Genomic DNA, 14,506 nt, shown 5'->3' with positions numbered 1-14,506 from the left:
GCCCCTCGACACCCAACACCATGCCTGGTCGAGTCGCCGCCCGTTCGACATCTGCGACCACACGGAGGTCATCCGCACAGCCCTCTGCATCTGGGCGTGCCGCCTCTGTCACCCCGTCAATTGCGATCCCTGAAGAACCCGCACTACCATCGTCGTCCCCCAATCTGCGTCGCGATGTGTGCTCAATTTTTGTGGACGCTCAGCGATCTACCACCGGCCACCGAAAGCTTGTGGTGCGTTTGCGCAAGCTCCAGGAGTCGTGTTGCGGCATCGCCTCCAAGAAAAATAATAAGGCCAAAGACCAAGAGCAGGAGGGATTACAGATCCCAGGCGAGGAGACTGTCGCCGAAAAAGAGTTTAATGTTGAGGTCGGCCGTTGTCTCCTCCGAATTCTTCCAATCAAGAAGACAGAACCTGTCGGCGATCGCATTCTGCGCTTCGTGGGCACTTTCTTGGTTCATGCCGCAGAGAAGGATGGCGAGATGTTTACATCCAATGCCGACAATGAAGATGAGATGCAAGTTCTCCCTGAAACCCCAAGTGCACGGTTGACCTCGAGTCTTGTTGGCCTCATGGTGCCTCTCGTGGCTGCTAAGGATAAAATGGTGCGGTTCCGCGCCACACAGATCATCGCCCACATTGTGAATTCGCTTGAGTCAATCGATGACGATCTCTATCACACTATTCGACAGGGCTTGCTGAAGCGCATTCGTGACAAGGAGTCCTCCGTACGAGTGCAAGCAGTAATGGGCCTAGGACGACTGGCTGGAAATGACGAAGAGGACGATGGCAACGAGGATAATTCCACTGCTCTTCTCGAGAAATTAATCGAGATTATGCAGAACGACACTAGTGCCGATGTTCGGAAAAATCTTCTCACCAATCTTCCACTTGCCCCCGTCACCCTGCCATATCTCCTCGAGCGAGCCCGCGATCTTGATGCAGCGACCCGGCGAGCGCTCTATTCGCGTCTCTTGCCCACCCTGGGTGACTTCCGCCATCTTTCTCTATCGATGAGAGAAAAGCTTCTTCGCTGGGGTCTGCGAGATCGTGATGAAAGTGTGCGCAAGGCAACCGGCAAGCTCTTCTTCGACCGATGGGTTGAGGACTGTGCCGGCACCAATAGTGGGCAAAACGAGGGAGTGACCGGTCAACGCTCTGCTCCCAATATCAATGCCCTGCTGGAACTCCTGGAGAGAATTGACGTGGTCAACTCCGGAATGGAAAGTGGCATCGCCCATGAAGCAATGCGCAGCTTCTGGGAGGGCCGTGCAGACTATCGCGAGGCGGTGGTGTTTGATGAGCCTTTCTGGGAATCTCTCACAGCCGAATCCGCGTTCCTGCTCCGATCATTTAATGACTTTTGTCGCGTGGAGAACGAAGGCAAGTACGACAGTCTTGCGGATGAGAAGATGCCCGAAGTGACCGCACTGGCCTACTTCCTCTCTAAGTATACCACCGATCTCTTGGAGCGAAAGAGGATCGCCAAAGAGTCCGGTGATGCAAATGATGACGATGCCGTCGAGCACGAGTTTATTGTCGAACAATTGCTTCACATTGCCATTACCCTGGATTATAGTGACGAGGTTGGCCGACGGAAGATGTTCTCTCTCTTACGAGAATCTCTAGCAGTTCCTGAACTTCCAGAAGATTGCACCAAGCTTACCATTGAGGCCCTCCGATGTGTTTGTGGAGCCGATGCTGCGGCCGAAAGCGAGTTCTGCAGCGTGGTCCTAGAAGCCATTGCCGAGGTTCACGACACCATCACCACCGAGGATAGCTTCGTGTCTGCCAAGTCTGAAATCAGCGACGACACCAGCAGCCGTCACCGATCTGAGACTCCCGCCTCAGAAGATGAAACTCCCTTCAACAAGGAAGAGGCCAAGGCGAAGATCGTCCGCGAGATTGTGGTGAACATGAAATGTCTGCATATTGCTCAATGTATGCTTCAGAATGTCCAGGGTAGTTTGCAGCAGAACGTCAACCTAGTCACAATGCTGAACAACCTTGTTGTGCCTGCCGTCCGAAGCCACGAGGCTCCGATTCGGGAGCGCGGTCTTCTGTGTTTGGGTCTTTGCTGTTTGCTTGACAAGGTCAGTCAACGACATTGACATATGGTAGAGAGTGATATTTTGCTAACCCCAGAACTCTAGAATCTCGCCGAGGAGAACATGACACTCTTTATTCACTGTTACAGCAAGGGCCACGATGCATTGCAAGTAACGGCACTGCACATTCTCTGCGATATGGTCACGACACATCCCTCACTGCTTACTCCAGTTACTCAGCCGGATGGTGAGACAGTGACGCCGCCTGCCGTCCAGAGACCCTTGCTCAAGGTGTTTGCCCGAGCCCTTCGAGCCAACTCGCCGCCCAGCGTGCAATCGGGAGCAGCCATGGCGTTGTCCAAGTTGCTCCTCACCAGCGCCTTCACTCCTTCTGGACCCAACGTTCCACCCGCCATCCAGGAACTCAACCAAGCCGCCGTGGAGTCTCTGCTGCAGTCACTCGTGGTGTCCTTTTTCCACCCCCGCACGCGTGAAATCCCTGCCCTCCGCCAATCTCTCGCGTACTTTTTCCCTGTGTACTGCCATTCCCGTGTTGCCAACACCAACCACATGCGACGTGTGGCTGTTCCGGTAATCCGTGCCGTCATCAACGCCGCAGAGGAACACTACTCGCTTGAAGCTGAGGAGGATAGTGACGGCGAGATTGATGAGAGCATCGGGGAGCGCGAGGTCAAGGCGCTCATGACTGGTGTTCTTGGAATGCTTGCTGAATGGACTGACGAGCGCCGGGTCGTTGGCCTCGGCGGAGAACGTGTTCTGGCCGGTGGAGCTGCCAGCTCCAGCGCCTGCGGGTGGGTGCATCTCGCATTGGTCAAGGATATCCTGGAGCGAGTGCTCGGTGTCAGTGCTGGCAACAGTCGCTGCACCAAAGAAGAGCGCAAGCTTCTGTTCTCATTGCTAAGCAAGCTTTACATTGCCGCTCCCACGGTACCTTCCCGTTCTAGCTCGCGTGCGCCTGAAGGCGAGGATCAGTTCCGCACCAGCATCCGCAGCGCCAATGGGGCTGAAATTGACGCTGATAATGTCCAGCTGGCGCAAGAGGTCAAGGAGCTGTTGGACCAGACCATCGAAGAGGGACTCGCCGGTGAAGCCTCCAGCCGCAATGCCTTGGTTAAGGCCAAAAATGCTGTCCTCAAGATCCTTGCCGTGGCCCAGGATGCGCGTGCCGCCAGCACTCGCCCTCGGGAAGGCACCGAGGATCCTGAGAGTGATGCTGCCAGTGTCTGCTCCGGTAGTGTGCGTCGCTCTGTGGAACCTACTGGTGCTGCTAGTCGTCGCCATGTCTCTGTCGAGCCGAGCATCATGGAGGAAGATGAGGGTGACCACGATGACAGCCGTGTGCGATCTGGGAGTGTCCGCCCCTCTGTTGAGGGTGATGCTGCCAGCCGGAACATGGTCCCTATGGAACCCAGCATTATGGAAGAAGCCGAAGAGGATGACCACGACACCAGCCGGGGAACTGTGATCAAGGATGAGGCTGTTGATGAGTGATGATGGTGTTTTTCTTTTCTCTCTTTTTCTTAATGCCGTTGATTCTTGGCTCCGGCGTTTGGTCGTGGTTGGGGGGTCTCCCGTGTCTTGGAAATGCTGGGTTTGGGTGGGTTTGTTGTACATGATGTGACGCCTGTCTATTTTGCGGTACTCTGGTTTCTTCCTATATTGGATCCTGGTCTTTGCCCATTGGTTTTTCTTTTTCTTCTTTTTTGTATGGCAGAACTGCTCGATATCAATATCTTGATATCGAGTCTGGGTGTTAAACGGCCAAGCCAATTCGTAATTTCTCGATGAGAATATTTCATCACCACGTCCGACTGCTTACAGGTTGAATTTCACATATGAACGTCTCGAACAACCTGCTGTTCTCTTGACAGGCTACTATTCCATAGTTTCTAGTAAAGCAACACGTGACCCTGTCATCGCCACGTGATGCCGATCGATTGTCGGATGTTTCGGTGTTTCGATGTTCGAATGGAAGAATAGCGAAGATAGTCACGATAGTCAAGAGAATGAGAGCACCACTCTCAATATCATCTATCGTCCACGGCGTTCCAGGGCAGCGCCCATTGGGAATCAGCCGGTATACTCCATCCCACCGGATTCAAGCAACGCCGACCCAAGGCCCGCGACCGAATCGCTGGAATTTTCCCTTTCTCTGTTTCTCTTTTTCTTGCCTCTCCGTTCTGTTCCACCGGTCGCCGAGAGTCAATTGGTCTGTTCTGGGGCCATTTTTCCGTTGATATCGGAGCTGCTCAGGCCATGCTCTGACAGGTATCCACTTGGAAAGGCAACCATGCGCAATTAATCCGAATCTATTGCGCTGTAGAACTGCGTAGAAGAGGAAGAATCATCATATTCATTGTTTATTCATGATCAATGAATCAATCAGTCCCCCTGGCCTTCCGATGTATATCCGGGATCTGGACCGGCTGGGGTTGCACCGTAGAAACTGCGAGTCCGAGAAGACTTCAGGGGGGATGAATTGTCTGCAATTAAAAAGACAAAAAAGACAATTAAATACAAGAGAAGAAATAGAAAGTAACATAATGCTACTCATGCCAGTGTAATCTCCGCCCCGTGAACCCGAAACTTTTCTTTTTGGTCGCTCCACAAGCCTCTTTTTCTCCTCTTCTCCCCCCCTTTCCCTTTTCTCTCTTTTCTTTCCCCGGGCTTTTCTTGTTTTTTCCGGGTTTTCTTCTTTCTCCCCTTTTCTTCCCCCATTGCCTTCTGCTGATCCTGCAGAGGCGCCTTTTCTTCCCCTCCCTCAAGTCCCCCGGGCCCTTCCCCTGCCGCTTCGTTGGCACCAAGTCAGCGATGGCGGCCGTTTCAGCACCCACCCCCAAGCTGGATCGCTACATTGTCATCCACGTTGCAACCACCTGCGATGAGCATGGCGTCTATGTTACCAAAGATTCCGCCGAGGTGATTGAGCTGGGCTGGATTTTGTTGGACGCCAAATCCTGCGAGGAGGTACACTCCCCCCGACGTTGTTCTACTCGAAAATCCTCTTCCCCGAGAGCCTGAAGCTCACCAATATTTTTCTTGTTCAATGGTTTAGCTGCACCGTGAAAGTGTTCTCGTCAAGCCCGTCAACACTCCCATCACGCCACTCTGCAGTAAGTTGCGCCCACCCCTCCAATTCATCGTACCTTTTTTTTTTTTTTCGTTCTGTTCCCGCCTTTCGTGGTTATTGGGGCCATCGGCTGACCAGTGGAAAAGCGAGCTTGACCACCCTGACATGGGAACATGTTCGTTCGGCAGGTACTTTCCGTGATGCTGTCTCTCGATTCGATGCCTTCGCCCAGGAACACCTCACCAGCAAACACTTGGAGTTTGCCTTTGTGACGTTGGACTCGTGGGATCTGCGGGTGCAGTTGCCCCGCGAGGCCCGAGACAAGGCCGTGGTGCTGCCCGCATACCTGCAGCACTCCCGCACCTTCGACCTGCGCACCGAATATCAACGCTGGCAGACCCACCACCCCGAGTCGCTGCCCTTCGGTCCCAGCTCTCTCTCCAACATCTGTGCGGCCCTGGAGGTGGAACCCGTTCAATCGTCCGCCCCCATCAAGCACAACCTCCCCTTCCACCTGCAAGCCTTGGCCCCTGCCTCGCCCCGCCGTGCGATGGAAGAGTCAATTACCTTGGCCCGGGTGCTGCGGGGTTTGATCCGCAAGTCGCAGCCGCCGCACGAGCACCCTGAGATCCTGACTCGTCCGATGGATGCCCATGCCGATGTCCGCGCCTTCCTGGCTGAGCGGAGCAAGGTTCTTCACCTGAGCGGTCTGCCCCACGATACCACGCAATCGGAGTTGGAGAGCTGGTTTACCCAATTTGGTGGTCGTCCGATCGCCTTCTGGACCCTGCGGACACCGGACCAGCACAAGCCCACGGGGACCGGCTTTGCGGTCTTCTCGTCCCATGAGGAGGTGCGTTCAATTGGATCCTCATGCCCATTGTTGGCCACCTCAACCCTTGGGGGATCTCTAGCTTTTTTTTTCATTTTCATCTTCTTTTCCTGGATTTCCGCTAATATCACACTAGGCTGCCGAAAGCCTGTGCATGAACGGCAGGGCGCTAAACGAAAAGGCAATTGAAGTGTCGCCGTCCTCGAGCCGAGTCTTGGACCGGGCAGCAGAGATTCTTACTCCATTCCCGCCATCCAAGAACCGACCTCGCCCTGGTGACTGGACCTGCCCGTCGTGCGGCTTCTCCAATTTCCAGCGTCGTACGGCGTGCTTCCGTTGCTCGTTCCCCGCCATGGCGGCTGCACCGGACCCAATGAATTACGGAGCCTACGGCTATGGCCCGCCGTCGATGATGCCGCCTCACATGGGTCACGGCGGTCACGGTATGGGCCACTCCCGTGGCATGGGTGGCAATGGTGGAGTGGTTCCGTTCCGTGCTGGTGACTGGAAGTGTGGCTCCGAGGGATGCGGTTACCACAACTTCGCCAAGAATATTAACTGCCTCCGATGCGGTGCGCCTCGCTCAGGCGCTGCCGTCGTGGCGGACTCGGCGTTCCCCTCGCCCATGGACCCTCCGTCGGGATTCGGCATGGGCCCCAATTCTATGGCTAGCACCCCCGCCCCGGGGCCCTTCGCATCCACCGCCGGCGGATTCGGTGGATTCAGCCAGCAGTTTGGCGGCCCACCGAACAACTACGCCCTGCCGTCTGGTGGTTTGGGTAATGCCCCGACTGCGTACCCCCCGATGGGTCAGATGAACTCGGGGTATGGCTCGACCAGCACCTCGCACTCGGCCGCCTCCTTCGGGAACCCGGCCACGCAGGCCGCTTTCACTGGCGCGGACCATGGTGTGCCGTCAACTAGCGCCTCGAATGGAGCGTTCTATGGCTCTGATGGGTCCAGTGATCCCTTTGCCTTTTTGTCAACAGGCCTTGGGGGCCTGACAGTGGCGGATGACCCCCACTCTCGCCGTAACGGCGCCGGTGCCAACAAGTCTCCCGCGTAAGCGGGAGATCGTTCACCCTATCACTCAAGCCCGATCCAGGGACTGGGCTCTCACAATTACGTTGTCCATATTGCAGCCCTGCATTGTGGCAGGTATATGCGTTGGTTGATATTCGTTGATACGCATTTGTATAAGGGATTCTGCGGTTCCGGTGCATCGGGTGGGAAGGAGCAGGCGGGTAGCGTGTCGACGGTTCCGGGTTTGTGCTTCTCTCGCCTCGCCGTCTCCTGTGCTTTGGGGGATGATCTTCAGTCGGTTGAAATCTCCCCCATGTTGATTTTCATCTGGTGCGCGTCTGTTTTATTTGATCTATTTGATTCGGGGGTACGATTGGAATTTTCCCCCTGGCCCTTGCGGTCTTGAACATGGACGCATTGTGAGCCTGGGTTGAGCGTTCGACCTACTTTGACATTGCATTTTTTTTAGAGCTTTTTGTGCGTCCCCTTTCTGCACTCTTTGGTCATGGGAAGCGTCGGAGAATTCATGGAATTGATCTCATGGGTGGGATATACAATGGTTCGGACTCCGTTGGGGGTGTTGGGGATTTACTTTTGAGGCATCGGAGGATCTCTTTCATCCATGCAAATGCAACAAAAAAGACTGTTTTGGATATTTATATATGTCTTCTCCCATCTGGATGTTCCTGTATAGGATCCGGAGGTGTGGAAATCGAGCGGCATTTTTACCTACTGCAGCCCTAGTAAACCCGGTGGTTTTGATGACTACTATTCATTTGCACATTAGACATTTGTATCGAGTTGCTATTCAACCTGAATTTCAAATTGCAATTCAAATTGCAGTCCATCGAGTGTTCAAGCACATCCAGTGCTGAGGTTACCCGCGCGGCTGCGCTAGCGAAAGGCAACCGCAGGCTTTCGCGTCCACCGCCCGGGACCTCGTCATTGTTGCCATCACCGACTGCTCTGCGCTCTGCTACGTTTCTGCTGTCCTGTTGCCCATTTTTCTTTCCTTGGTCCATCGATTTACGTCTCAGCTTTTCCATCATCTCTAATCCACAATGTCCGGATACGACCGAGCTCTTTCAGGTCAGTTACCTAGCTCCCCCACGGACCAGCTCCCTTAGCTCCTGGTCCTCCATAGAAGATATTGGTTGCTAACTTCTCGCAGTATTCAGGTATGAAGTCTTCAGGCCGATATACAGCTCCCCAAACCTCTTCCTAACCATCCCTCCAGCCCCGATGGCCACGTCTTCCAGGTGGAATATGCCATGGAGGCTGTGAAGCGAGGTAAGACGATATCCCCCGATCCCCAGCAGCGACACCCAACGGATTCGTCAGCTTTACGAACCGGTACAATATTATGGTAAGCAATTTGCTGATGGTAGATAAATGACAGGCACCTGCGCCGTCGGTGTCAAAGGCACGGACATCGTCGTCCTCGGGTGCGAGAAGCGCTCGGCTCTCAAGCTCCAAGATACCCGCATTACGCCTTCGAAGATCGCCATGGTCGACATCCACGCCTGTCTCGCTTTCGCTGGACTCAATGCTGATGCCCGCATCCTGATTGACAAGGCCCGGCTAGAGGCTCAATCGCACCGTCTGACGGTCGAGGACCCCGCCAGCATCGAATACATCACGAAATATATAGCCAGCGTGCAGCAGAGGTATACACAGAGCGGTGGTGTGCGCCCGTTTGGTATTAGTACGCTGGTGGTCGGCTTCGACAAGAACGACTCCACCCCGCGCCTGTACCAGACGGAACCATCGGGAATCTACTCGGCCTGGTATGTGTTTATATATACCGTATAGCGTGTAAGACCCTTGACTGATAACTCTTTCTGTTTACAGGAAAGCCAACGCCATCGGCCGTTCCAGCAAGACCGTCCGCGAGTTCCTTGAGCGCAACCACCAGGAGAACATGGACCGTGAGCAGACCATCCAGCTGACTATCAAGTCGCTGCTCGAGGTTGTGCAGACAGGCGCAAAGAACATCGAGGTCGCTATCATGGCGCCCGGCAAGACCGTTGAGATGCTGCCGGATGAGCAGATCGAGTCGTACGTCAAGACTATCGAGACCGAGAAGCAGGAGGAAGCCGCCAAGAAGAAGACCGGTCGCACGGGGACCACTACTGCTGCTATTCTGACTCGACCCGGCGGCGGCGAGACGGCAGAGTCGACGCGGGAGTCGGCCGATTAGACTGGCTTCGACGGGTATCTGGTCCCCTGAGGCCAATGGATCTTGGAATTTGTTTTAGTTTACAGCGCTGGTCTCTTTTACGAGAAATCAAAACCATGGAATCTTTTGAACACACGCCCTGTGCCTACTATCTTTCGTACTGTACACCAAAGCACACCAGGGTATTGATGCTGTGGGAGCGTCGGTCTATCACCTTTTTTAAATCCCAAATAAATCATCGCAGAAGAGCAGAAGAGCAGAAAAGCATCAGATCGTCAGCATCATGAAATTCCAAACTCTACACCCCCATCTCTATCCCATTCGGTCAGACACGTCCCGGAAATTAAAGAGCGACCGTTCCTGATCGGCGCGAACGCGGTCGTCCTTGAGCATTCTAGTGGACGTTAGTATCCCGCCACGTAAAAGAGCTGTCCTGCCTCGACTAACCTGCTATCCATACGCGCATCATCGCCTTCCACCTGCAGTGAAGGCTTCGGCGTCACGGCCTCGAGGACGAAGTGGTTGTCACAATGCGGGCAGTACTCGTCGCTTTCAAAAAAAGAATGTCAATCCCCCGCGATTCTGGCACCGCATGGCCTTCGATGGGCATACCTCTCCTCGAACTCGGCGGCATCCTTGCGGAAACACTTCTTGCACTTTTTACAAGCAAACACCTATCCCCTCAAAGATCAGAATACCGGGATATATGCACTGGCGTGATACAAAGACTGGAGACCATACCATCTCGGCGGACTTTTGGAGCATATGCGACTCCTGTTCCTGGTGGCATTCGGCGCAATCAAACCATTTCCGACCTTTTTGAAGCAAATATTCGATGAGTCCTCTATCAGGGAAAATGGGCACGTGTGTCGAGCATACAGCAAGCAGAACGGATGGCCACTTGGGCGTTGAGGATGTGTTTACTGCGAGCGGGTAACGTTAGCTTCGGCGATTACGACAATTATTTGACAAAGAGGATTTCAGAGCAGATCAACAAGAAATATGCTCACCACATGGCGGGAATTCGAAGTCAGCCAAAAGGCAATGGAAGAGAGTCGGGGGGAAGTTCAGGAACCAAGTGATCTGCCCACTTCCCGTGATTCCCTCCACTCTTCACTCCCCGCCACTCCATTTCGTTGTCTTTTCGACTTGCTACGATTTTTCTTTTTGCGGATTTTGGCTTGATCGATTTTTCTCTTCGCATGACCCTCTGACGGTCTCTCTTTACTGTTCGGCCTTTGTGCCGCTTTCCCTCTACGTCTCCCCCCCCTCAAGCTTCCCACTACTCCCGGCATCACTACCCCGTCCCCCGTAGCCTCCGAACTCCCGCTGTGTCGTCACTAAGATCCACGACGGGACTTTCAGGCACGAACAATCAAGCTTATGATCGATCCTTCCGGCTGGTATCGGTGAAGGATTCGCGGTAATGGCCATGGAGGGAACCAGCAAAGAGCCGGACAACACGGATGACGCCCCCATTGTACGCTTTCGCAACCTACCTATCTCTCGTGATCTCGCTCATGGACTGACACCATCTGGCATCAGCAGAGACCCGTGTCCTCCCTGCTCTCCCACTTCGAAAATCTTGCTCACCGCAGATCCCCCTCCACCCTGGCTCCCAGCCCACGCGACTCCGCAACCCAGTGTCTGAGAACCCCCGATCCCACCGACCAGCCCCGGTCTTCCAGTCGAGCTTCGTTGGACCTGCCCCGCCCACACTCCCCATGGAGCTCGGCGGGCGAAGACAGACACAGCCGTCGCTATGAGCATACCAACGGCGCCCACTCCCGTGCTCGCGGGTCCCCCGGCAGCCGAAGTGGTCGGCCCATTTCGATGAGCGTACATCACTCGTCGCCTCAGCTTGCCCCAACTTTGACCGTTGATGCGCCGCAATCACCTCCGCGGAGCTCCCAGCGAGATCAGACACCATCCCATCAGGAGGACAATCGCCCGTCTCGGAGCCCAACCCATCGCCCGCGCCAGTCGATGTCTCCAATACCGGTGCCTCGACCCGAAACCCCCAAACTTGGCTCATCCGTACCCGTGGGGGATTCAATCAACCGGCTTTCGCCCGGTGGGCTCGCCATCACTGGACACGGTAGTCCGGCGGATCGGAAATCCAAGAGCGCTTCGTTGCCGCCACCGGCCAATCGCGCAGACAAGCCCAAAATCCCGGCGAAGCCAGCGATGCTATCCCACTCCGATGCCAACTCATTAGCCCCGCGATCAGAACGAGATCCCTCTGAAGATGCCGCCGTATCTCCCTTCAATACCCCTCCTAGCAGCCCGGAAAAACCGACTACCAAGCCAGTGCATACGGAAAGAGTTATTCCCAAACCGCCACCACCCCGGTCCACGACTGAGCCACCGAATAGGCGCTTGTTTGAGGACCGGTTACCAGCTCCTACTGCCCATGCGAGACAAGATGCTCGAGAATTGGGATTCTCCAGGGCTCGCCCTGTCCCGGAACCCTCGCGGGCTACTAAACCTTTGATGGTACAAATACCCTCAGCACCTTCGAAATCTCCTGAGTCGGCGTCAACCGCGCCACCCATGTCGACACAACGACTTCGAGCAAGCGACAGTCCTCACGATCGCCCGGGGCTCCCCCCTCGGCCGGCGGGAGTCCCGCGCCGGGGCGGATATTCCCCGGTACGAGATTCACCACAGCGCGTGAACAGTCCTGCGCAGATGACGCCAGTCGCTAGGTCCGCGCCATCCTTTCCTCATACCAGCGAGACTCAAACAAAGCGGCATATTCAACGCCAGGAGTCATGGTCCCGCGAGTCGCTACCTGAGCGTCGCATTGCACGGACAGACACGGAAGAGGAAGAACAAACCGCTGATGAGCCGCCTATCTCCCGGACCGATTATCCGGATGCATCCCAGGCCAACCGACGGCCCCCATTCTACAAAACCGGACCCAGAGAGATCCTCACGAGGTACGATACTCGCTTGCTTGACGTGTGTGGCAAGTACGCGTGCACAACTGGCTACTTGACACGAGCCTGGGATCTCACTACCGGTGAACAAGTCATGAGTCACAGTCACGGCGAAACCGTGAAGAGCTTGTGCCTTGCGTTTAAGCCCGGTAAAGGCCTCGAAGATGAAGGCCAGCGCATCTGGCTGGGAACTAGCAACGGAGAGCTACAGGAGATCGACATTGCATCTCAATCTGTTGTAGCCACGCGGTCGTATCCTTCTCGGCGGGAGGTCATCCAGATTCTGCGCCACAAAAAAGAAATGTGGACTTTGGATGACGAAGGCCGTCTGCTGGTATGGCTGCCGGATGAGACCGGGACCCCCAATCTGCAATATAGCTACCACAGCCCCCACGAACGAGTTGCCCGAGGCCATACATTCTCCATGGTGGTAGGGGACAAGATTTGGCTAGCTACGGGCAAAGATGTTCATGTTTATCGCCCTAATGCGCGCGATGACAACTCGTTCAAAGTATTTAAACGGCCACTTGGCTTGCAGCACTCGGGTGACGTAACGTCTGGAGCTTACACCACCCGAGATGGTGGCCGAGTATATTTGGGGCATGCAGACGGCAAGGTGACCGTCTACTCGTCGACTGACTACACGTGCTTGGCCGTGGTCAATGTCAGCGTCTACAAGATCAATTGTCTCGGGTTTGTAGGTGATTATTTGTGGGCTGGATACAAGACAGGCATGATTTATGTCTACGATGTCAACACCAACCCCTGGACTGTGAAGAAGGACTGGCACGCCCATGATAGCCCTGTCTGCGGATTCGTGCTGGACACGAGCAGCGTGTGGACCATGAACCGCCTGCAAGTGACTTCCCTTGGTACGGACAACTGCATCCGCCTCTGGGATGGTATGCTGGAAGATGACTGGCTGGGTAAGCTTCTCTCCACGTTGGAGTCCTGGAATGTCTCTAACCTTCAACAGATGCTCGAATGCAGGACAAAGATGTCGAATTCTGCACCTTCCGTGAAATCCGGACTGTCATTGTAACGTGGAACGCGGGTGCTTCCACTCCTGGTAGTGTTCGCACGTCGGATTTCATCCGAGATGCTGTCAACCCAGAGGATCCACCAGAGATTGTGGTCTTTGGATTCCAAGAGCTTGTTGACCTTGAGAATAAGAAGATCACAGCCAGTATGTCCAGTATTTCCTTTTTTCCTTTTGTGGTCATGTTGCAGTTGCTAACTTGCGTTCGCAGAGAGCTTACTCCTCGGGAGCAAGAAGAAGGAAAATGGCGAGAAGGAACACATGAGTCGCCAGTACCGAGTATGGATCGACCATTTGACTCGCACTCTTCATGAATGCATGCCTCTCGAGGAAAGCTATGTTCTGTTACATTCCGCGAACATGATTGGTCTGTTCACCTGTGTCTTCGTCAAGCACAAGGAACGCCACAATATTAGGAGCCTCAGTGCATCGGAGATCAAGCGGGGGATGGGAGGGTTGCACGGGAACAAAGGTGCCCTGGTTCTTCGGTTTGTGCTCGATGATAGCTCTATGTGTTTTGTGAACTGCCATCTGGCAGCCGGCCAGACACAGACCGCGAATCGCAACAACGACATCGCTGCTATTCTCGAGGCGGAATCCCTGCCCGCGGAGAATAGCCTCACGGTGCGGTCCGACCAGTATGCCAGTGGCGGTGATGGAACGATGATTATGGACCACGAAGTATGCATCCTGAACGGAGACCTCAACTACCGCATCGACGCAATCCCTCGCCATGTCATTATTGATGCAATCCGTCAAAATAACCTCCCCAAGCTCCTCGAGCGTGATCAGCTGCTCGCCTCGCGCCGGAAGAACCCCGGCTTCCGATTGCGGAGCTTCACTGAAGCTCCCATCGCGTTCGCACCGACTTATAAGTACGATGTCGGCACCGCCCAGTACGACTCCAGCGATAAGAAGCGGTCTCCTGCCTGGTGTGACCGCGTCCTATACCGTGGCCTTGGCCGCGTCAAGCAGCTCGACTACCGGCGGCATGAGGTTTTCGCCTCCGACCACCGGCCGGTGAGTGCATCCTTTAAGGTCCGCGTCAAAACAGTGCTGCCGCAGGAACGGGCCACGACATGGGATGCCTGCCAGCAGGATTTCCAGAACGAGAAACGCCGGCTGGCCTCCGACGCTAGGTAAGCGCTTGCCTATCCCTTTGTGTGTTGCTAGTGTATTATTTACTCACTGGTCTTCTAGTATCGAGTATCTCATCACGGTCCTCGGCACAGATCCCCGCCAAGCCCGGACATTGATCTTGGGCAAGGGGCAATAAATTCGCTGTAAATGTTTTGCATCTTCAACAGAGACCGGCGAAAAAAAAAAAGCATTGCTGGTGATTGAGTCTTGGT

General features: G+C 54.8%; 5 protein-coding genes across 5 annotated transcripts; 4 read left to right on the top strand and 1 right to left on the bottom strand.

Moving 5' to 3' along the window:
- Positions 1 to 20: 20 nt before the first annotated feature.
- NUU61_001695 (condensin subunit YCG1) lies at positions 21 to 3,560 on the top strand (the record flags this gene model as incomplete). Its single annotated transcript, XM_056652277.1, has 2 exons — positions 21 to 2,093; positions 2,154 to 3,560. The coding sequence occupies 2 exons, from the start codon at positions 21 to 23 to the stop codon at positions 3,558 to 3,560; spliced, it is 3,480 nt and encodes a 1,159-aa protein (XP_056513344.1).
- A 1,320-nt stretch (positions 3,561 to 4,880) lies between these two features.
- Positions 4,881 to 7,037, top strand: NUU61_001694 (putative RNA binding protein (Arp); the record flags this gene model as incomplete). The annotated part of the gene is made up of 4 exons (XM_056652276.1): positions 4,881 to 5,036; positions 5,125 to 5,182; positions 5,286 to 5,992; positions 6,108 to 7,037. 4 exons carry the CDS (start codon positions 4,881 to 4,883, stop codon positions 7,035 to 7,037), a joined length of 1,851 nt encoding a protein of 616 aa, XP_056513343.1.
- A 1,018-nt stretch (positions 7,038 to 8,055) lies between these two features.
- pre6 (proteasome core particle subunit alpha 4) lies at positions 8,056 to 9,194 on the top strand (the record flags this gene model as incomplete). Its single annotated transcript, XM_056652275.1, has 5 exons — positions 8,056 to 8,083; positions 8,166 to 8,172; positions 8,232 to 8,347; positions 8,394 to 8,781; positions 8,846 to 9,194. The coding sequence occupies 5 exons, from the start codon at positions 8,056 to 8,058 to the stop codon at positions 9,192 to 9,194; spliced, it is 888 nt and encodes a 295-aa protein (XP_056513342.1).
- A 291-nt stretch (positions 9,195 to 9,485) lies between these two features.
- Positions 9,486 to 10,188, bottom strand: NUU61_001692 (CHY zinc finger protein; the record flags this gene model as incomplete). Its single annotated transcript, XM_056652274.1, has 6 exons — positions 9,486 to 9,567; positions 9,621 to 9,722; positions 9,786 to 9,847; positions 9,915 to 9,988; positions 10,053 to 10,096; positions 10,184 to 10,188. The coding sequence occupies 6 exons, from the start codon at positions 10,186 to 10,188 to the stop codon at positions 9,486 to 9,488; spliced, it is 369 nt and encodes a 122-aa protein (XP_056513341.1).
- Positions 10,189 to 10,599: 411 nt separating this feature from the next.
- Positions 10,600 to 14,430, top strand: NUU61_001691 (putative inositol polyphosphate phosphatase; the record flags this gene model as incomplete). Its single annotated transcript, XM_056652273.1, has 5 exons — positions 10,600 to 10,653; positions 10,719 to 13,041; positions 13,092 to 13,301; positions 13,366 to 14,293; positions 14,355 to 14,430. 5 exons carry the CDS (start codon positions 10,600 to 10,602, stop codon positions 14,428 to 14,430), a joined length of 3,591 nt encoding a protein of 1,196 aa, XP_056513340.1.
- Between the last annotated feature and the right edge of the window lie 76 nt (positions 14,431 to 14,506).

This window comes from Penicillium alfredii (assembly GCF_028826965.1).
Source record: "Penicillium alfredii strain IBT 34128 chromosome Unknown utg000004l_segment0_segment0, whole genome shotgun sequence".
Taxonomy (NCBI): domain Eukaryota; kingdom Fungi; phylum Ascomycota; class Eurotiomycetes; order Eurotiales; family Aspergillaceae; genus Penicillium; species Penicillium alfredii.
Note: the sequence above shows the minus strand (reverse complement) of the source record. Positions and strands in the feature narration are given on the sequence as shown.